This window comes from Cyclopterus lumpus, chromosome 13, assembly GCF_009769545.1.
Source record: "Cyclopterus lumpus isolate fCycLum1 chromosome 13, fCycLum1.pri, whole genome shotgun sequence".
NCBI lineage: Eukaryota > Metazoa > Chordata > Actinopteri > Perciformes > Cyclopteridae > Cyclopterus > Cyclopterus lumpus.
In genome coordinates this window covers 9,857,676-9,881,324 of record NC_046978.1, presented here as the reverse complement: position 1 = coordinate 9,881,324, position 23,649 = coordinate 9,857,676, and the positions used below count along the sequence as shown (strand labels likewise).

Here is a 23,649-nt window from a genome sequence, read left to right as displayed (position 1 = left end):
CATACCTTCAGCTGACTTCTTGGCAGCTGGCTTTGCTTTGTGTGAAATATTCTTCTTTAGCCTCACTGTTCCTCTGTGGGGAAAAATAAATCCCATTTAGCACTTTCACCACTAGAAATGTAACTTCCTCAGTTGTAATAACTCTATGGCTAGGACAGTGTACCCTTGTCTTCTGTGGCCTTTGTACGATTTTCCTCGAACTACTCACTTTCTCCTCAACTGATATCTTAACCTGTGGAAAACATTAAGTGTTAAAAATGATCACACATTTTCCATGCTGCCAAAAGGATGCAGTAGACTACTTTAGACTGAATGTTCGGGGAAGAGTCTCCTTCAGGTAGTGCATGTACCTCGCAGTGAGCTCTAATGTGGTGGCTGTGTCTAACTGACCATTGACAAAGAGCAGAAGGTCACACAAGCGTCAACACAATTTTCAGATTTTTAGCCTGGGGAATATTATGAGGATTTGTGAATATGTGTAAACATGACCCAAAAGTCAATGTTGATACAGTTTCACGACTAAAAGTATTATCCACAAATTAGCAGAATGACACGCAAAGAACATAACAATGTACAAAATGCCTGTGACTGTGCATGAAACACAAGAGTTTTAGCATAACCACTTTCAGTTGCTTTGATAACACAATCTGTAGTCGACTAAGTCTCACCTCCGATTCTGTTCCTTGCCAGAATGAAGAGAAGCCTGAATGTCACTTTCCTTTTTTGAAGAGGGGTAGCACTTCTCTCCAGTAAGTGCATCTTTAAGATCCTCCGTTGCCCTTACGGCAAACAAAAAAACAGACAATATACATATTAAGCAAAGGAAGATGAAAAGTGATCAGAGCTCTTCTCTCATCATGTACATTATTATAATCTATAATCTATATAACAAATCTGCCTCGAGGACATTACAACTTGTACAGCATGAGACACTATCCCTAGATTCTTAGTCTTCCTGCTCAGGTGCTGAGGTTTAATATGATTGGAATGACTTGCTCCTTGGTTTGCCAAACTATAAATGAAGTTTATGTTATATCTGATGTGCTTTGAAAGGGCTTCTCTAAAGACCCACTCTACCTTCCAAATATTTACTGAAAACCTCTGAGCATTTGTCTATAAGTTTTTGCATATCTAACTATTTAGATTTTTGGTGCAATAAACAAAGACACAATGTGAAAAATATATTATTTTCAACTAATCATTTAAGATGAAAGTAGAAAGAAAAGTCAACTTTTGAAGAAGTTACAAGTTTTTCCATTGTTTTAAGATCTTTTAGTTGGACTGCCTGAACAGAAAACAACCTTCCAAATTTTGAGGTTAAGTAAATTATGCCTGCAGCAGGCCAACTGGCCAAAAGCCCTATAATAAAGTTATTGGTTACGTGAGGTTGAACAACATCAAAAATGCTGATGGTCATAAAAGCAACATGTCACTTGTCCTCGACCCAATCCTCTTTTCACACATCAAGTATTCATGCAGGTTGTTAGTCTATGGAAGTGTGACAGACTGCTGTGATGATACAAAAACAAGTGCAAATGACCCATTAGGTGGTCTTCTGCTCATACTTTAGTGATGTTTATTAGTTCCCGTGTGGAATGTGTCCTTCACCCGCTCGTCACTTATCCACGGGCTCCGGGTGATCCAATTAATTACACGTCACCGACACCTGTGTGGGTTGGTCTTAAACAGGCCAGATACCTTGTCATATCACATTTGTAGTGCAGAATTGGTGCAACCTGTAACCCCAGAATGTTACCTTGTGAGAGGGCATTTTTAACACCTAGTGTTAAGCTCCTCCAACAAAACCCCTTTGAGTGTTCAACACTGCTAGCTAATGCTATACTGAATATATATACTGCTATACTTTCCTGAATTTCCCTTAGGGGATCAATAAAGTACTTATCTATCTACTAATGGCTAAGTCTACTTGGCTATGAACTGAACACTAACTAGCCAAACGCAACGTTACATATTCATTGAATATGGTAAATTAACCTAATTGCACACAGTGAAAGATGTAATGTAAGAGCAGGAAATTCATTGTTCATAAATATGTGAGCTGTCACTTTAACCCAGAGTCAGTTTGCTAAATTAGTTAACTAAGCTAGCTTAAAGTAAGGTTCATCTGACAGCATGTTGTTTGGGAAATGCCTGCCGTCCAACCAGAAAAGGATAGAGTATTTAAGCGTATTTAACGTGTTTCGGTCCTTGCGTGATAATTAGTGAATGGCGATTTGTGGATTTGTTGTATTAATATGTACATAACCTAGCTAAGTATCACAGGTATGAGGTTATTCCAAGCAGGTACGCGCACCATGTAGCTGAACTAGCGTTGAGGTTTCCGTGAGGGCGTGTTCTGACAGCAATGTGCACGAGGAGTGCTGACCCCCAATCAGTCTGATGTAAATCACTGCGATGGCAGAATGGGAGAGTAGGGGAGTGTGGAGGACACCGGGTACAGCCCTGCCTCCTCTCTGCATGCGAACACACAGCGGAGTAGACACACGGCAGGCAAGCAGGAAGACAGCACCATCACAGGTGCAACAAAGGGACGCATGGTTCATCTAGAAGGCATCAAATTAATAAATGATTCATTAGAACGAGTTCTGCTTCCAGAAAAAAACCCGCTTTATTCGCATTTGTCCTCGTCTAAAAGGTAAGAGAGATTGCACCAGTACAAGAACATCCATATGTTCTACACCATTTTCTCGCTATATTATATATTGTTATTGTTTTACCTATCAATACGCTTTTAGCCACCATTCTGTACCAGGCTTACACTGTTGATGTTCTACTATCCACTGAAAATGCAGATGCATTTCATTGCTGTAAAGATTGAACTGAGTATCACCAGGTAGCATGAAATGGGTGTGACATGTTAATTCATAATTTGTGTAAAAGCAGCAGTAGCAGTAACAAAGCCTGTATCAGTGCTGTATCAGGAGTGTGAACAACTGACAGAGAGCCGAATTGCACAAATGTATTATTCAAATGAATTGACATATTAAAAAAGTAAGCATTTTCCCTGTATTATTTATGGTCTAATAGCATCGCACAGACATGGAGCTGGAGCACTTTGATGAACGGGACAAGGCTCAAAGGTATACCCGAAGGGGCTCAAGAGGGAATGGGCTCCCCAGTCCCACTCATAGCGCTCACTGCAGCCTGTACCGCACCAGGACACTGCAAGCACTGACCTCAGAAAAGAAGGCCAAGAAGATTCGTTTCTATCGTAATGGGGACCGCTACTTCAAAGGGATTGTTTTTGCCATTTCTCAGGAGAGATTTAGGTCTATAGAAGCACTCCTGGCTGACCTCACACGATCTCTGTCAGATAATGTCAACTTGCCACAAGGGGTGCGGACCATATATACTATTGATGGGACAACAAAGATCACCTGCATGGACCAGCTGGTGGAAGGTGAGTAGTGTTATTGAATTGTCCAGATTACTTTATATTGAGTTATGTGAGATGAAACAAGCCACAAACCCCACCAACATGTAAAGCTGATTTAGATGAAAACAAAATGCATGACATACTCCATATTGTAGAGCAGAATAAGCCAGTGCCACACTAGTATGTGATATCCACGTTTGTTAATATTGCATGTGTCTAAGCTTTTGTTTGTGGGAAAATGAAAATTCTCTGTGTCTTGATTTTCTGCAGGGGAGAGCTATGTGTGTGCATCCATAGAGCCCTACAAGCTGATGGACTACACAAAGAATGTAAATCCCAACTGGGCAGTTGGTGCTTTGGCTTCTCTGTCCATCCGTGACCCTTCTTCCCTCGGTAGTGCGAAGGCTGGATCCCCGGAAACCAGGGAGAGCAAGGACTTTATTAAGCCCAAACTGGTAACCATTGTCCGCAGTGGAGTAAAGCCTCGCAAGGCTGTACGGATCTTGCTCAACAAGAAGACTGCACACTCCTTTGAGCAAGTCATGACTGACATCACAGAAGCCATCCAGCTGGAATCTGGAGCCGTCAAAAGGTTATATACTGTTGACGGAAAGATGGTAGGTGTTAAGTTATCATTTCTAGTGGTGATTCTGTTAGCCTCACTTTCTCTAATTTTCCCCAACATGTTTCAGAGTAGGGTACACTGGAGAAAATTACATTTTGGTAATGGCTAGATAAAATAATTTGCTTGTTTTTTGTTATCCTTTTTAGGTCCAACACATTTTTTTCTTCATATTTAAAAAGGATGTAATGCACTGTTTAGAATATGATGACACATTAGCTGTGTGTGTGTGTGTGTGTGTGTGTGTGTGTGTGTGCGCGCGCATGTGTGTGTGTGTGCATGTCTGTGTAATGCTACTTTTCTTCTGAAGTACACAGTCTTAATATTTAATAATATTTACAGTTGTATAGATAGCTACAGCATGTATGTAACAATATGTGATATAGTGTCTAGTAAATTAAGGAATCTTATCTACTTTAGTTTGTGAAAGTCACAGGCATTGCCTTACCTACCTGACTTGAAGGCCTCCCTTTACTCAGAGAGGAAGCAGTTAGTAAAGCTGGTTGCACATTTGTAACCAACATTAATTAAACTGTATGTTTAAAACATTTACCTAATTTCCATACATTTAAGAGATGTAAACCCTTTTATATAGCCCACATTTGACTTTCTTTATTGACAGTATTCTTATTTCAAAGTGAAGCAGCCAGGACAACCGTACGTTCTCTATTACCTTATTATCTTACACCCTTTTGTCACCAATGATAAATGAATTGCTCACAGTAGGAGTAATGATGCTTTTGTCAGATAGAAGTCTCTGGCATGACCTTTTCTTATGTTCATAGCTTGGCTGTGTGCAGTACCAAGATATATTTGTTTGTGGAGTATGTTGTTTGTATGTTGCTGTTTTAGTTTAAATATTCTCTCCACAGTCTATCTTCCCATGTGTAGTACTGTATCTCTTGCATCAGCATACTGCACAAGAGGCAGACCTGGTACACATTTCTTTCAGAGTTTTTCTGGCGCGAGATTTTAAAGAAATATAACTTTCATTCATGTTTCTGAAAATTGCTTTCTCAGTAGGTTCAAAGTCAACTGAGAAAATGTGCTAACTGTATTCCAATATTCTAATATTACTACTAAACAGTGGCACATTGTTGAATGGTTACAGTATTCATTTAGTGAGTTAGTAATACACACAGATACAGTAGCCATTATTGACATTATTATACTTTGTTGACATCCTTGCGCAAGTGCCTTATCTCCCACTACATTTGAGGGGACGTGGGCCATTCTGGGTTGATATGGTTGGAGAGCACTGAAGTGGCAACTTCACACCGCAAATTAGTTTCAATACATCCCATAAAAATAATCCGCTTTTTAACTTCCCTTTTCATAAGCCTTATAACCTACATTCTGCATTAGTATCCTCATCACACAATATTATTATTTCTTTTTTTTCTTCTGATGGTTTCTATGGTGATATGGTTTGCTGAGCTGGTTGCTAAGGAACAGCCTCTGCGGCAGAGCAGTGCAGTAGTGATGTCAGGACTGTATGTGTAGAGAGAGGGGGCTCATGGCGGCAAGACGGAGCACATGGCTCGGGTATAATCCCGTTCTGTGATTGTGTAGAGGGTAAAGTTAGGGATTTTCCAAATCTGACACTAGAAATCCTCTGAATTATTTTAGGAATACAGATTGTTTAGCAAAGCATAAACGGGCATGACATTGCAATGGATCAAAGGTATATGTCTATTTTGTATACTCTGAAAGTAAAATATTAGAATGTATTTCTGTAGTTCTCCATTTGTCCCTCACACAAGGTAATTTATCTTTGCTTATTCAGTTTAGTGATTTTATCGTTTTATCGTTTTATCGTTTATGCTTTCCTAATGAGCTGTTGTGTTATGTGCTTGGCAGTGCAGCTCTGTGCTCTAGTTTCCCTGCCTTTTGTACTTTTTGTCATGTTGTGACTCCAGATGGCCAAATAAGCACCCTTTGGCATCAAAGGGCCTGTTTTCATGGGTGTTTAACCTTTTGTGGTAAAATAGCTGCATGTGCTGTTGGTCCGGAGACGATGCCATTCTGCAGAAAAACAATTATCTCTCTCACAGGTTTGTTTCCAAACACAACCAAAAGATTAGCCTATATATTTACTTTAAATGCTTTTTATGTACGTCTGATATTGGTGTATTTGCTGCAGTTTTAAAAATAATATTAGAATTTTCAGTCATGTCCATCCCTCTTGATTTTTCTACTGCCAATTTCGGTTTTCACATTTGTTTTAGCCTCATGAGTCATGTTTAGTAATTCTGCTTCTTAGGTGGCGCTGCTTGATGGCTGTAATCCCTGGCCAAATGGGCACAGACAAGTTGATGTTTGTTGTGTTGTACATTATAAACTTCAGATGACTAATAGTTTATATAACATTTTCCACACTGTAGTACAAACATATAAGGTATAGAGAAACAAACTATGTTTGTGCTGTTGTGTTTGTGTGCAGTGAAGCTGAACATTTGAATGACGCAGTATGTTTAAGGAGACGTAGGCCATAGCATTCCATATGGCCCTGCTCTGTAATTGAACTATGCACATAGCTAACTTCTGTCTTTTAAAGTCAACACTTATTGTTCAAATAGATGTCAAAACAGCCACCCTAGGACAGAGCCTGGCATGACACCAATGCACAAAAGCAGAGGCTTAATTCTCCATGGTAAAATTATGTATCAGTAGATGTGGGAACATTTATTCTTGTGGTTATGACATGTATGGTGCCCTGTGTGTCATCATGACCGTGACTCAGCTTTTTTCTGGTTTGACCTGTGTGGGTCCATAATTAATCTATATTGGTCTCTGCTCATTACACCAATGTCATTCCTGCATGATGTGGCCATTATTTTAGATCAATTACTTTTTACAAAATGATTATAAAAGAGGACCAATGATGTTCTCCTGCAATTCAGAGACATTAACATAAACATAGGCATTTGGTGTTGGTTTTAGGAGACCTGCCAGGGATGGTATTTAAGATTTATTTTTACAATAGAAAGACTAACTACTTTCTGGTGCGAATGTAGCATAGTGAATGAAATTACATTTTGTTGCTGTTGACGGGTATAAATTCTCAAACCTTGCTATTTTTAAATATCTCTGTAACTAAAGGGTAGAAAGAAGGATGAAGGAGATTGGGAGGATGTCTGGCTTTCTGCTCACCTACTGCTGTGACTTTCAGTTAAACACAAAACAATGACATGCTCAGTATCCTTATTAGAACTACTAATGGCTAAATATAAAAACTCAAGACGAGGACATTGTGATTAGGAATGCTGAACATATGTGAGCTAGAGTTATAGATCATAAGTGTGCTTGAGTTGTGGGTGTGTCCCTATGGATGTACGTATAGTGCTGACTTGCACTTTTTAAGGCAGCTATTACTGTAATCTGTATATGCAGCAACTGCAGTTATGTCACACAATTCTGCAGCACATACAATCTGGATATTGGATAATGTTTGTCACTGAATATACTGTTTTCCATCCTTTTATCTTTCTACTGGACATTCTTAATCCTACAGAATACACATTTGAACATACTCTAAAACTGTAAATAAGGGCAGCCCATCCAAAATTGACTAGAACAATTTGAAAAGTGCATGTGAAGATGAGTCTTGTTTCTCCCTGACATTCTGAGTGACGCTGCTTGGTTCTGTCTTGCGCTTCAAAGGGGAGATTCAGCACCATAGAGAGCGTCACCTGTGTACTGGTAGCGCAATGGTGTATTACCAGTTTGTGTTTTATGTCTAATCTATAGTCTTTACTATGGCTCAGATGGATTAGCTTCTAAAGCATGCATACCTTTCATTGTTTTTCAAACAGATAAAACGATGACGATCAATATTTGTACTGGATGCTTCCAAACTGCTAGGAGAGTGTGTGTCGGTGTTAGGGGGATGGTAGGCCTTATGGAGCTACTGTGTTGCTCAGCAACCAGACACCAATATAAAGCACAATCATGATTGCTCCATCATAAGTTTGGCGTTTACTTATTTCCTTGTATTCCAGATGAACAATATCTATTTAATGTAATGTGAGTTATTTAAGAGTTACATATAACAGATAAAAATGGGCTATTGTTAATTCAGCGAGATACATTTCACTCAAGACCTTGAATGAAGTGATCCATATTGTGTCATTCTATAGTTGGAGACATTTGTTGTTTTGAGGGTGTACATTGTTGATTAGATTTCTGATCCTACTGGTAAATAATGACACTTGTTTCTGCTCAGGTTTACTTTTTGCTTAAGATAGAAATTGAGAATTATAGGGTTACCATTCACCAAATGTTTGAAGCCAGCTTTCAACACACATCTTCATAGTGAGATGATGTTGTAAATGGTTCCACCTTATCTAGACTGATTGTTCTATTGTCAGCAGTTTGTAATGTCCAGTGCTCCAGATAGGCTCATGACAGGACAATCTTAAAGCAGGCATGTCCCTCTCATCGTCTCAAACTCAGCTGGGATTCAGTCTGGCCCCCTTGACAACGGCTGTGCATGTCTCCTCCCTTCGGGATCTCACACTCCCGGTGGAGGGGTGGGGGGCAGGGGTTGTCAGAGGGGACCATCTACAGAGAAAATGTTCATATTTAGCCTCCCTCTGTGCTCCATTTTATAAAAAGATTTCAATGGCGGAAATGACCTTTGGCTGTTTGGTTTATATGTAGCCTGCAAAAAAAGTACTTTCAATCCTTTTGTTTAGTGAATAATCCACCATTTCAGTATTCTGGATCAAAAAACATCAAAGCAGCATATCCCATATTCTTTCAATTTTAAAGGGTACATTTCTTCCAAAATCTGAGATTCGTACAATGAAAAACTGAATATTTTCACATTCATAACTAAGAAGGATGATAACTTAATATTTAATATATATGGTTAGAGGGAAGTTGGGTTGTCGGACTGTGGTGGCTTCCATGTCTGTTTGCTTCATGCCAAAGCACTTAAGTCATCTTATTAGACAATTAATAATGCATGTACATATTAGATGTTTGCAATTGTCTAGTTTTATAAATATTTTTGTCCCTCACTAAATTGTACAAATAAATCATTATGTTTGAGGATTCAAGCATATTCACCAGAAAGTCAGCTCAGACTCCAGTTGGGCCTTTGGTAGCAACCAGCCCAGCACAGACAGACCTAGATCGACTTTTAACGACAGTCAGAAACTCCGTCTTGAAGGACGAGCGCTTCGCATCCCGCAACAGCTTCTCCACCAGCCAGGAGTAGGGTTTTGCCGAGCTGCAAAGACAAGATAAATGTCCCACTTAGTGACTAATACTTTATATGGAATAACAATTTTGTTGATAAAGCTTTTGCTGGGTCCACCCTACTTCAGAGAAAAAATGAAAACATTTTCTGGTGCACTGCTGTAGTTAAGCACATCAATAACCCTTTTGAGTAGAAGGTCAGGACACCATTAGCATCTTCATTTATTTATGAAACTTCATCCACTGCGATGGGATCCTGTATTAATGAGAGCAAAAGATGAATCAACTCAGTCATCTTGTTTTTATGTTGCTTCCATCTGAGGAACAATATACTCTGTCTTGGTGACACATGATTTGCTCTCAGAATGGACGACTGTTGTTGAAACTTGACTTTACATTGAATGGTCACAGACAATAGAGGGCAATACAACTCCTCTGTATCCTGTAAATTAGTCCATTAAAGTTTGAAAATGGTCCAAAACTTGACCTAAAGGCAGCAGCAGACTGTGTCTGTGTACTGATTGAAGAATAATACCTACACTTGTAGCTTTCTAGATTGTTCATTTGATTGTTTCATTTTGGAATGTTTCAGGTATTTGGCGAAAATTGTACTGTCTTTGGAATTAATATGATGTACAGTGTCACTGGGGAGAGTACACGTCACTTATCAAACTTGTTTTTGAACTATAACTGAGAGAAACATCTCGATCTTTACCAGGTGACCTGCCTTCAGGACTTTTTTGGGGAGGATGATATCTTCTTTGCCTGTGGCCCTGAGAAGTTCCGTTATCAGGATGACTTCAACTTGGATGAAAGTGGTAAGTGTTCCTTAATTTATATGAGTCGCTCAGTAGAGAAAACATAGGACTAACGCCGTTTGTGAATAGCTTTTTATTAAACCATCCTTATTTGTGTTAAAAGTTCATTTAAAAAAAAGGCCAAACATGTGGAACTTTTATTGTTGTGTTTCTGCAGTTTTGTTCTCGTATGTCTATTCTTTCTATTGCCGTTACTGCAGTTGCTCATACCTTTTTGAAGCTCTACAAAAATGCATAAGGTGTTGCTGCCATCTGGTTCCCTGTTACCTTTTTCCGCTACAAATCTTTTTCTTTAAAATGTAGACACTATACTTTATCAACATGTGAATCTATGATACAACATCCAATATCCAGACTTTCCATTTATTAAGACCACTTATGAATGAACGGGTGTCAGAATATCTTTAGTGGAGTGGTGTCACAGCTTTAGCACAGTATTTATGCTTAGAGTTGTTGTGGTGAGGAGAGAGTTCACATTGAATACAGATGACACTCAGGGCACTACCATTCACTTGACTTATTATTGTGGTATAAAGAGTTTGTGTTTGATGAATGTGCAGGTCAGAATACAAGAGGTTGTCATCACTCATATGTTGTGGCTTTGTGGTTTATAGGATGTTGTCCCAAAATAAAATACTTCTTAATACTACTAAATAGTCTCTCACAGACTTGAAGCTGAAAAAATCGGAGAATAAGGTAGCCAAGTATTATCAAGGAAAAATGTTGCTCTAGTGTAGGCAGTGTCTGTCTTGAAGTATTTTCTTTCTATTTAGAGTGCAGGATAGCAAAGTCTGCATCATATGGCCGACTCCCCTCCGTGCAGGGTCTCTCCTCGCCAAGACTTGGTGGGATGTCCCGCAGGAGCAAGTCCCCGTCATCCACTGGTTCAGGTATGTGCATGCGTGCGGACACAAAGATACAAACTAAATGTATTACTGTTCTAAAACTTCAAGTGTACTGATTGTAGGTATACATACACACTATGTATAACAATTGCATTTTGATCTATCTTGCAGTATTTTATCATTATGCTGATTGTTTGTTTCCAATTCTAATGTACCGACAGCTAATGGCACTGTAAGCAGTCAGCTGTCCACACCTCGGAAGTCTCCGAGCCCGTCTCCAACCAGTCCAGCTAGCCTCCGAAGACGACGGGTAATAAAAATGGATGTTCCTGTAAATAAGTTAATGTCCTAAAGATGTATTTGATATATTATACAAGACCAAGTTTGGGAAGGAGTTCAGCCAGTCTCTTCATCAATGTATATTATTCGAAAGTATTCTAGTGACATGGAATTAAACAGAAGCGGTCTACTTTATTGATTTTTCACCTTTTAAATATTGGTGAGCAAATATGTATGCGCCTACAATAGCTATACATCGTTGACCTTGCTGTTTGTTTATGTTGCTCAGTAATGCGACTAGTTTTATGTTACTGAGAAATCTTGGGTGATTGCAGGTCAAGTACAGAGGTATACATATATATAATAAATAAATATATATATATATATATATATATATATATATATATATATATATATATATATAGCTCATACATATGTTTCTGAAAATCTCAAATTTAGAGCTATCTCTTGAGTAAAATGTTCATCTTTTTGCTGTGACTATCGCAGATCTGGGGAGGACAAGCAAGTTTGAGGCTGCATAGCACAGTCGACTCTGCATAGCACAGTCGAAATCCCATTATCAGTGATGCCATCATTAATTAATCATAAGGCTGGCTGTGTTTGGTATTGTTGCTCAGGATATTATTTTCTCTCAATCCTTTTTGGAAGCTCTTGCTAGTCTTTTATGCTGGTGGAAAGGTTAGTATAATGTTTCACCAAGCTTTATTTATCTAATCTTAAACTGCATACTCAAGGCTGGTTAGAGTGGAACAAATAGGCTTTGTGAAAGCTTTGCCTTCTCTCAAGTTTCTGTAAAACAAGTGCATTGGTGTGTCTTTCAAGTCATGGCTGTCTTATTTCCAGGGATCTCAACACAGTGGCTCTTCACTCTCTTTAGCGTCTACCAAGGTTTGCAGCTCAATGGATGAAGGAGATGGGCCTGGCAGTGAAGGTTAGACTTAATCATTGTGGAAAATGTAATGTTTGCAAGCAATGTAAAGGCTACTGTTCATATCTTTACATTATTGATCTTTTCATTTTCTCCACAGCTGAGCCAGTGGATGAGTACCGCTCAGTGCCTGCATCCATAGCAGAGAGGTACAAAGTGGGGAGGACTTTAGGGGACGGAAACTTTGCTGTGGTCCGAGAGTGTGTGGAGAGGTCCACTGGGAGAGAGTACGCTCTGAAAATCATCAGCAAAGATAAATGCAGGGGAAAGGTGAGTTTATCTCTACATCTGCTGACTTTAATTATCACCAGCCAATTTGGTCTAATTCATTATCAAGTTATTTTCTGTTTACAATCTTGTGTTTTGCTTTGGATGCTGATTCATTCATTCTTTATTTTTCTTCATCAGCATATGGTGCTATCTCCTCTGGGATTAAATTATCTTTCTTTTTCATGTTTACCATCAGATAAAGCTAACATTAAGTTGTGTTAACATGGATCAAAATGATTTCAACTGACATTTCACATTTTTAAGATGTTTCAGAAACTGGTTTGTTTTTCACATTCAAAGCAAATATGAAAGATAAACCAGTTTGTCTTTCATATTTTACTGAAAAGTAGGCTCCCTAGTCTCGCATTCCACTGATATGTTTCTGTATACATTTCTTTTTATTGTTGATAGATTTTCTTCTGTTGAATGATATTCCTTTTATTACCCAGGAGCACATGATCCAGAGTGAAGTGTCAATCCTTCGGCACGTGAAACATCCCAACATCGTACTTTTAATTGAGGAGATGGACACCTATAGTGAGCTCTATCTTGTAATGGAGTTGGTTAAGGTAATACATATTTGTTAATTTTTCAAAGCAATTTCACGCTCAAATGCAGTAAAAAAAATACATTAAAATGTTTTGAATCAATATAAATATTTTTTTAACTCAACATCTTTTTTTGTACCATCATTTTATATTCTAGTCCCTTAAAATGGATTTACTTGATTCCTATTAATGGATAAAGTTGCATCAACCCTTTAACATAGTTGAAAACTAGCAACCGGTGCTCTTTCACATCCCAAATACTCTTTCTCCAGGGGGGCGATCTCTTTGATGCAATCACCTCCTCAAACAAATACACAGAGCGAGATGCCAGCTGTATGCTGTTCAATCTGGCAAGTGCCATTAAGTACCTGCACAGCCTCAATATTGTCCACAGAGACATAAAACCAGAAAACCTGTTGGTAAGTATGACTACAAAGATTCTGTACTCGCCATGAGTGGAGCTAAATTGTAAAAGCTTTGCATATTCAAACCTCATAGGTCCATGTTCCCCTATCAATCTTTTTTCCTGTTCCCAATGTCACTTTTCTCCAAAGTTTGTACGTGCAAGTTTGCATTCAGAAATAACAATTACACATGCATGAAGGCATGCAACATATATAGGATAAATGCATGAAATCATGAACACAAATGACTGTACCTAACGCCACAAGGTATTTACTGTGTCATATCACTTTGGTCATTTGGAGCTCATGTTTCTAACACTGTAAAGTCTGACATGGATGTAAAAATATGGATGTAAAATAGCTTTGATCTATTATCTACATTTTTAGAAGCAGAAGACTAAGTATCTTAATTGATTGAATGCAGGACATTCATTCACATGAGCATAAAAAAAGCCTGAGACTAAAACAATTCACACACCTTAATTACATTAAACTCAGCCTCGACTGCACTTTTTATTTGAGCTTTTGCATTAATATTAATTGGGGACCTCTTTACTTGCGGTTTCTGACTTTCTCTTATTGTGTGTGTTTCACAGGTGTTTGAACACTATGATGGCAGTAAGTCTCTGAAGCTAGGTGATTTTGGCTTGGCTACTGTTGTTAACGGGCCGCTCTATACTGTGTGTGGCACACCCACCTATGTAGCACCAGAGATTGTCGCTGAGACCGGGTGAGTCCTCATCCGAGACATGATTATTAAGGCATTTGCTGTAAAAAGAAAGTAGAAAGAAGTAGCATTCATCCAATAAAAAACTTCTACAGTAATTCCTGTGAACTATTGCTACTTGCTGATGTGCTAAGTCTTACCAGATATCTTCCTCTTCAATTACAGGTATGGCCTCAAGGTTGACATTTGGGCAGCTGGTGTCATCACTTACATACTGTTGTGTGGCTTTCCTCCTTTCAGTGGGTATGTGCTTCTGTATCAGGGTGATTATTTTGAAGTATAATGTTTTAACCACATTTAAATCGTCTTAATCACATTATTGAAAATGTCTATTCTATGCCATCACACTATAGACTATTACATGGAACTTAGTTTGAGATTATCAATTACCTGTTTTATTTTCTACAGCAGTGGTGAAGATCAAGAGGCTCTCTTTGAACACCTTTTGAGTGCCCAGCTTGATTTTCCTGCACCATACTGGGACAGTGTTTCTGACCCTGCCAAGGTTAGTGTCTGGAAGTGCTCTCCTCATCTGCCATTGTTATTCTTCATGTGAAACACCACAATCTGTCTGTCATGTGTTTAGGTGGTGTCTGACATTAGCCATGAATTTACAGCATAATAATATATTCTGTCTTTATTTAGGATCTGATCACTGGAATGCTGCAGGTAGAGGTGGATCAGAGATACACGGCTGTACAGGTGCTTGATCACCGCTGGGTCAATGTAAGTTCAGCATTTTTAAAGTTAGTCCTTTCACTAGAATCACCTGTGTTCATGCAAACACTGCTATGAAAGAGTGCACTATGATACAGCAAATAGTGTTTCTGAAGCTTTATATTTTCCAGGATGATGGTGTGTCAGAGAACAAGCACCAGCTGCCTGTGGCTGGGAAGATCAAGAAGCACTTCAATCCCGGGCCCAAGCTCAACAGCACCACTGCAGGAGTGTCAGTCATTACAGTAAGCACTGATCTGCACCCCTCCACACACAGACACAGCATGCATCTCTGGAGCCGTAGATTACATTCAGGCTCCTTTTTATGTGCCTTAGCTATGATACTTTGAATGTCATTACAAATTGAGAAAGATAATTTTTAACCAGTGTCTCTTATATGCAACTGCAGCCTTACGCCTCATTCTGTACAAAAGCTTTTTATCTTTATCCTTTGGATGTTATTGAAATTCAGTCGTACATACTAACATTGTATGTCTGGCAAGGCAACAAAATGAATCCATTAGCCATATTTTATCTGTGGTCATTTATAATTTAGTGACTTTTGTATACATCAGTTCATCACTCTGCCTCTTGCTGCCAGAGTTTCCTGTGTGTGCTCTGGTCTCTCATCCACCTCTTCTAGATGTACTGTCAGCACCGTCATTAGGAGATCTTATGAATAACAAAGTTGGCCGACAATGACTAGGTTTGGGTTGATATGATTTCTTAAATAGTTTCAAAGCTCAACTTTGACTCCAGACACCAACAGGAAAATGACGATATTCGATACATCAGCCGTAACTAAACATCACAATAACATAAAACATCAGATGAGAGCCTTTTTATTTTTTAAAAAGAGAGGAGATATTTTTACCGTGACATCAACTGACGTTTATGACGTGCTTTACTTCTGTTGGCAATATACTTCATAAAATACTCATTGTATAGTATGTCAAAAAATTCTAAATAATTCATTAAGTCATAATGTAGTATGCCATAAAAACATCATGTCATACAAATGTCATAACAAGTCAAAGTATAGTATGCAATTAAGATACCATAAAGTTGCACAAAAATGCCATAATACAGGTTGCCTTACAAAATGTCCATAAATAACTTTTAAAAATAAAAAGTCATAGTAAAGTGCGCCATAAAAAACGAATATAGTATGCCACAAAAATGCATTAAAAAGCCAAACTATAGTATGCCACAAGAAAATGTGTTAGTGTCATGCAAAAAATACAAATGTAATTTAAAAAAGTAAAAGTATAGAATGCCATAAAAAGATATCTAAACTATTTATCCACTGGATTTTGTTTCAAAGTAGAATGTATTTTACCTGATTTGTTTTGAAATACATAGAGATCTCACACACCTGTTGTGGAAGACATTTTTGCCTCTGCCTTTGTACCGCGCTGCCCCAGTTTGCTGTGTCACAAGAAAGTAAACTCTAGAGAATAGTAGTACGGTAAATGCAGCTTTTTCCACATACAGCTGCATGCCAACTTTAGCTCATCTAACATTTGCCAAGTGTCTCACTGGTGATTAATTGGATGCCACTCATCTGTGGTCTCTTGTGGAGCACCTAACATTAGCTGCTGTGTCCCCCTTTCTCAGACCACGCCACTTGATAAGGAGAAGCAAGTTTTCCAACGAAGACGCCACCAGGATGTGAAATTTGCACCCCACCTACCACACAGTATCGGTGCCGGCGCCTCCCGCATTGCCAACCCCATCTACTCCGCCGCTCAGTTTACCTCTGAGTCTGAGGAATATTCCCCAAGTTCGGCTGACACTGTTCGTTCACCCACTTCTCAATTCTAACACTCCCACAGCCCACATCTACTGCTCTGGGAGTGGGAAAGGGTGGAGTGTAAAACGGAAAGACCCATCATTGGATTCAGTCTGCTGACCTGGACATTCACAGGCTGCATAACTACATGCACCTATTTAAGTGTTCCCAGTCATAATACGTTTACTTTAATTATAAACTGCATTGATCAGAGAAAGAGAAAAGTTGGTCTGTAGATCAACGATACACCTTGTAAGAAACATTTTTTTGTTTTTCCTTATTTAATTTCTTCCAAAAAAGTCACAAAGCTGTAAAAGCCTTATTTATTCACAACACACTGGTTCATTGTAGTACCCTAGAGCCCTCTACTGGTTTATATAGTATACTACAGGAAAGACGTAGTACGTAGCTTTTTAATGGAACATGTAAATAAAAAACATTCAAACCGTAGTTTTTAAATATTGAATTACATGATGTGTTATGATGGTAAATTTAACTTATTGTGGTTTAAACACCAATGCTTGTTTAAGAATTACTCTAAATACAACAGTCACCGTACTGCTGTATTTTGTGACTTAGATTTATCTGTGCTGAGGTGCTTAAGGTTCTGGTGCATAAACCTCAGGCACACTGTTTAAAAGGACTAAAGAAACTGAAATGATATGCTGCTATATTGTACCGTAAGCATTATCTGTACTTAAAATATTTTTTTGCTCCCAGTACCATTACCCTTTTGAGGGTGCCAATATTTGACTATTGATAGTCCAGCTCACCTGGGTGCTTGAGGAGGATTATTGAATCGGTAGATTTGTTACATGTCTAGAGTGTTTGTAATTCAGTGGTGGTACAGATGAATGTCAGTGCTGTGTTGTTGGTAGTAAGTGCATGTTTAAAGCCTGGCCTTGGCTTATATGGATTTAAGTACACTTGGGTGTACTGCCAATGAGCATAGTATCAAATGTGTCTTTCAAAATGCTGGAATGAGTGATAATGGATCTATTGCTGTTATTATTGGCAGCCAACTAAGACACTTATCTATCAGATGGGAGCTATTGGCTCTTGTACAACTTGGATTTTTTTTTTACACAAGAAACAAGTTAAATGTTGTTAAACACAACAGTGCTTCCAGTAAAATACATTATTTCAATATTTGTTCATTAAGTCAGTGCTTTTGTATTAATCTGCTCACCAGACTGTTCTCTTCATACATTGGTTCACCAGAGACCAAATTGTTGTGGGTGTGAATGTCCTGTTTCCTTCATCAAAGACTGTACCTTGCATGTGTGGTAATATGCATCCTAAATCAGTTGTTTGTCTGTTCTATTGTTTTATATACGCCTGCCATTTCTGTTGTCTTTGTACATGCCGTCTTGGTGAATGCAGTTCAGTTGAGGCAGACTACAGTCATACCACAGCTAAATTAAAACTTGTATATGTATTTGAAGAAAAAAGTCACACCACTAACTTTGTTGTAAAAGGGTTTTTAAGTTTTTGACTAGAAGGGCTTTAACCAAAAAGCACAAGGACAGAAAGTTGTGATCGTGACCTTTTGGGAATGTTAATGCTTTCAAGACAAAAAAATATTTAATGTTTATATACAGTATGACAAAATAATACTCTTAAGACAACTGTGAATGTCAGTATTGGGTGGAAGCGTAAAAATGGGAATGCTGTATTATAGTCATCCATATTCCATTAATGTAAGGATGTTAAACACAATTTAAATAAGTATAAAAAACATTAAATCTTTTGAGGAAAAAAAATTGATTGTAGTTGAATAAACATTTCAACGATGTAGCTATCTGCGATGAAACCAAACCTGGGAATAAAAAGGATTTAATACATTTTTGAATCCGCCTAACTGTTTTTGCAAGATTACTTGTGGTGGACCTACTAAATCTGCAGCAACAAAAGTAGGCAGTAGGTGGCAGTATAATCAAACAAGTTTATGATATCTTCAATATAATTCCATTTATAGTATGCATTTACTGAGCTCTAGTTATACATACTTTATTGTTGGATTGCATTAATACTTGCATGAATGTTTTGGAGGAAGGCACACACGTACACGAGTTCAAGCTCACTGGTATATTTATTCAATTTTATTATAAACACAAAAAATAATGAAAGCAGCTGAATTTAGTTATGAATTTGTACATAATCGCATAAGCTTAAAACATCCCACCTCTTTCAAAATGTATACTAAATCAATTGGTAATGCAACAAGTGTATAAATCATACCATATCTTAAAATAAATTACACTAAATCAAAATGCACTGCTTAATTGTAACAAACAAAATAGTTTTTTGTTAAACAAATTTAAATTCACAATAAAAATGATTTGAACAAAGCTTTGGGTAGGGTGGTGTCTGGTAGCACCATTTGAAAATCACAATGCAATTTATTTAAGCTATTTGCATATTTTTGTTCATTTTAAATTCTCAGCTCACAGCGACATACTTCTGCTAAATAAATGCAGACACAATAGCTCTCACATCACCAAAAGTAGACCATAGTCATGTTTCGGTAATTTGTCAGGCAGCTGAAATCCTTTATAACAACCAAGTGATAATATTGCTTACCAATGCACGGTGTCCATGAATTCACATACAAAGTAAACAAGCAAAGCTTTTTGCAAACTGAAAACAACTGAGATGCGCAAGTAACAGTACTATTGTTTGCAGTTACAATTGTAGACTGCCTTTAAAAATAACACTTCCTTTGACAAAAGTTCTTACAGTTTTACCACAAACAACGTAACAGTCATGAGAACCAACAAATATGGTATTCAATTCTCTGGATATGTTTTTGGAATAAACAAACCCAAGATTGATAACTGCCGTTTCAAATGTCCCACTTGAATTATTTAAATTATTTAATTTTTGCATTGATAAACTAAATAGTCCTTGATTCAAAGTTCATATGAAAATATCCCAATTTATTGTCCTTTTTGTTGATATCATGATTGAAAACAAACATTTCACAAAGGACTAAGCTCACACTGAATTCTACTTTTCTTCCACATAGACAATTAAATACAACACAACAATGAACATTGTCTTTTCACATACACATACATTTGACCACTGTTAATAACAATGAGCAAACAATGGCCATATACATGTATTATTAACCAACTAATATCTGAAGTTCAATGAAGACAATTTTACATAGCTTGTGTGATGAAAATGTTAGTAACATGGTGGCTAGTTTAACAGCATTTAGATGTTTTTCTCAGCCTTTACATACATATTTACAGTAGGTTAACTTTTTTTTCTTTTCTTTTTTTTAGAAAAATGTTCCCAGTGAGATATGCATCTGCCATACAAATGTTGTATAAATGTTCCTAACATTAAGGATTCATTTTGTTTTGCATCATCATAGTTTAAAAGAGGAACTTTAATGCTTACATGTATGTTTTAGTAACTGTGTAATTGTGTTCTCAGTCTAAGTCTCTCTTTGCCCAGAACAACAGACCTGTTTGAGTTGGGGAAATGCATCAGCTGGTGCTTGGGTAAGACCTGAAAACCAACAGACACATAGCGACATGTAAGCACACCTTGTTCTTCATTAGTGTAACCATGGTGATGTTCTCTGGCCCACTGGACCTCCATCTTCTGCAGCACACCTCGGTCACTGGTTGGTAGGTATTTCTCTTAACCCGCCACACTCCCTCTTACTGCATTGATCCGTCTCTCCTCAGTACCTGTTTTGATGCTCGTAGTGCCATCGGTTGAAATCAATGTTAAATGCCACGATACTGCCAGAGGCCATGCCTGTGATCAAAGTCCTGAAGAGCAACAAAACCAGGAAATTAAATTAAATCTTAATGTCAAGAAACCGATTGTAAACCTTATAAAATGTGGGAAAATAGAAACTCACTACATTAATCTCATTAGTTTGTCATATTGTGATTTATTGCATTATGTTTTCATATTTCAAAGGTGTGTTTATACATGCAAGGAACTAATGTATTAAAATGTGTTCATTGAAAAAGATTATTTCCATAGTGTTGAATGAAATGAGCACGGGAGGTCATCTGGGGCTCTAACTTTAAATCACGGGGTTCCTCTGACAACTGAAGTAGACCATTGAGTGCTAGTATCTTGCAACCACTTTGCTCTCGTGTCCGAGGCTGGCTGGTATGTAGGAAAAGCAGCTGATTTCACAGGGTCGTCTTGTACTGCTACAGCCCAAGGGCTTAAATGCTCAAGCACAATGAACAGAGCAACAGCAGAATGTGCCTCTGTACATCGAGTTACGGTCCATGGCTCACTTGTGTTACCTAATGTCAACCTACCGAGTGAACATGGCTTACTATATGAATTTTTATTATTATTATAATATTTTACATTATTATATGTAAATGTTAAATTACTTAAGTTATTAATTGTATGATATATATATATATATATATAGACATATATACATATATATAGTGAAATCTCTAATGGTATCCTGTGGTATTCAAAGTGTTGATGATTTAGTGCCAATTTAGGGAGCAAGCATATGATTGAGAGTAAAAGTCCAGATATTGAAAATGTAGGGATATTTTTCATCTCAATTTTAGATTATATTGCCAAATTGTCCAACACTAGCATTGATGATAGAGCATACTTTCTGCAAAGTAGTGTGTTAGATCTAAGCGATTATAAGCGAAAGTATTGAAAAGGACTATGGATGATTAAAATATAATGCATGTATTTCTCATATTATTCAGGGCCTGCACTAAATGTTTAAGAAGGCCGCAGTTATCCTGCTGGCCCCACTTTGAGAAGCTATACTGTACATGTTGATACATTGTGTCAGGTAACTGCTACCATACAAGCCTGCTCTGACCTTTGATCATGTGATAGGTCCATAGCTCGGATACCAGCATCACAGCCAGGGTAGACGTATAGTTGTTTGAAGTCACAGGCCTGCCACACCTCCACCACTCCATTATCTCCACCTGTGGCCAGGTTGTGGCCATCACTGCTCAGGAGAATAGCCTACAATTGGTACAGAGAGCGGTTCAACAGGTCACTTCCAAATGAACTTTGATTGTACCTTCTAATGACAGTTGTCTTGCTGGAGCATTTACAATATGTAATTGATTAACAAATCTCTATTTTCACAAATTAAACACCAACATTTGTGATTGTAGAGTTTCATGTGCAATATGAGAATAACATGCAGTTGCTTTGGACACATTTCAGATGGATAATGGCAATACTACATTTACATCTCAAAACCATACTTAAAATTACCCCCCCTAAAACGTATATTATGATCCAGGCCATGTAAAGTATTTGATCCACAAACATACAGTATCAGTCAGACTGCTCACTGAATACCTTGATAACCTTTTTAATAACATTGTAAACTATTTTGTTAAGTTTTCAGGCAACCATTAATAAACATCCTGTTGCACGCTACAATCATCTTATCCAACATGAAATCATCAAGCAATCACATATGCAAAATGGCCTAGTATTTAAATGCAAGCTTTGTTACTTAAAGATTTGTAGCTGCCCACTATTTTAATTGTTAAAGTATCTAAGATTACAGATTAACAAAAATGCATCCACACCTCTAATGGATTATATGGTGTCAAAAAGTAAGCCTACCCTGGTGGAATCATTGACTTCCATCTGTGCCAGCAGTTTTCCATTAATGCTGAAGTTGCAGAAGCGGCCCCTCTCATAGTAGATGATGCAGTGGCCCTCACTGGACACCGAGATGAGCCGCGGGCACTGATAGTAGTCCGGTCCCTCCAGAGCCCGAAGCAGGTCCCCTGTGATGGTGTGAACCAGACATGGACCTTCTGTCGAAGCAAAACATGCACAGACAAATATGACCAAACCGCTATCATGTAATAATAATAATAATAATAATAATAATGCTATTATGTAAAACATCTATGTTGTCTTTATCAATTGGACATTAAAATGTCTACAGTTCTACAGCATTTAAAGAGATATATTCCTGGTTCCAACACTTTCTGTGAGGCATGTTGTTCAGCTGGGTAAGAGTTTAGAAGTCTAGAATTTTCATAAAGTAATACCTGTCTCTCAATGTGGGTTGGTAATAGACTGGTAATTTAAAGTATTGTATTTCAATCTGCCAGCTCAAACCTCGAGTGCCCTTCACTTGCTCTTTCCTCTCTGATGACAATGACATTAAAAGGGAAACAAAAAAGTACCTTTGGCTCCGCTGATGACCAGGCCCAGCTCTGCACAGACTGACACACACACAACTTCCTGGTCATGACCCGTCAAAACTGCTCGTGGTGCTGGATAGTCACCTAAAGAATGACACATACACAAAATAATAAAATACATGTATTGATTAATTGAATGACAATAAAAACATCACCTAAACATCTGAATAGGTGATCTAAATGTACTGGTCATTGGCAGCCGAATTTCCAAATTTGGGAATTCCGTGCAATGGTCTGCAACAACCACCAAACCTTCGCCAGGGAATAAAGTCAAATCAAACCTGAAACACAAGCAATGTGATTGTGACACATCTGCGAGCCGGGAGGTCCCTTTGAATTGTCATGTAAATGCAAGGATGCCCACTGATGGCAGCCGAGCAACTTGATTTCATCCCATGTGTCACATGATTGATGATGACCAGGGGAGAGGTTAGTGAGGGGAGTTTCTCGTCACCGGAGCCGACCTCTTGGCTCAGTCTGAAATGCACTGATCGCCAATACTGAATAAACCTTCATAATGTTCCTACATACTGTTGCGTCTTACGGATAGTTCACACACAAACCATTACTAACATAACGTAATCAAGGGAAATAATCTGTATTTGACAACAACAATTAATAAATGCAGACCATAGACAGCCAATGAAAAGCAAATAAACTAAAATGTACATGAAGTATTAAACCATAGATGAGGGGTCGAAGGTGCTGTTGACACTATCTATCTACCGATAGATAGTGTCAACAGAAAAAAAAGAATACTTATATTTTGTATATTCTTTTATTTAAATGTATTTATGTTGTATTGTTACTTTTAAATAAGATAATCACACTACAATTAGGGTGTTCCACTAGGGACGGCAACTCATGGTCAAC

General features: G+C 37.9%; 2 protein-coding genes across 3 annotated transcripts in view; one reads left to right on the top strand and one right to left on the bottom strand.

Moving 5' to 3' along the window:
• The first annotated feature begins 2,331 nt into the window (after positions 1-2,331).
• LOC117741468 (serine/threonine-protein kinase DCLK1-like) lies at positions 2,332-18,416 on the top strand. Of its 2 annotated transcripts, none has more exons than XM_034548533.1 (16): positions 2,332-2,656; positions 3,049-3,421; positions 3,668-4,014; positions 9,943-10,042; positions 10,816-10,932; positions 11,109-11,197; positions 12,031-12,118; positions 12,216-12,385; positions 12,835-12,954; positions 13,206-13,352; positions 13,934-14,067; positions 14,230-14,307; positions 14,473-14,569; positions 14,710-14,790; positions 14,913-15,026; positions 16,399-18,416. In XM_034548533.1, exons 2-16 carry the CDS (start codon positions 3,061-3,063, stop codon positions 16,603-16,605), a joined length of 2,250 nt encoding a protein of 749 aa, XP_034404424.1. In that variant the 5' UTR covers positions 2,332-2,656; positions 3,049-3,060; the 3' UTR covers positions 16,606-18,416. The 2 variants fall into 2 exon arrangements, with proteins under 2 accessions (XP_034404424.1, XP_034404425.1); XM_034548534.1 differs by having other exon boundaries at positions 2,368-2,656; positions 14,476-14,569; positions 16,399-18,015.
• Positions 18,417-20,273: 1,857 nt separating this feature from the next.
• The window catches only part of nbeab (neurobeachin b), a 181,965-nt gene continuing 178,589 nt past the window's right edge, over positions 20,274-23,649 (bottom strand). Inside the window, exons 54-57 of the mRNA XM_034548212.1 lie at positions 22,759-22,860; positions 22,184-22,380; positions 21,414-21,565; positions 20,274-20,364 (exon numbers count right to left, since the gene is read on the bottom strand). Coding sequence (XP_034404103.1) covers positions 20,274-20,364; positions 21,414-21,565; positions 22,184-22,380; positions 22,759-22,860 — 542 coding nt within the window. The remainder of the gene's footprint in view (positions 20,365-21,413; positions 21,566-22,183; positions 22,381-22,758; positions 22,861-23,649) is intronic.

What these genes read in the sequence shown, in the direction of transcription:
- LOC117741468 (XM_034548533.1), top strand. Translation starts at nt 3,061, where the DNA reads ATGGAGCTGGAGCACTTTGATGAACGGGACAAGGCTCAAAGGTATACC. An exon ending in CATGGACCAGCTGGTGGAAG is followed by an intron (nt 3,422 to 3,667) that starts GTGAGTAGTGTT and finishes GATTTTCTGCAG; the next exon opens with GGGAGAGCTATGTGTGTGCA. An exon ending in CTAGCCTCCGAAGACGACGG is followed by an intron (nt 11,198 to 12,030) that starts GTAATAAAAATG and finishes TCTTATTTCCAG; the next exon opens with GGATCTCAACACAGTGGCTC.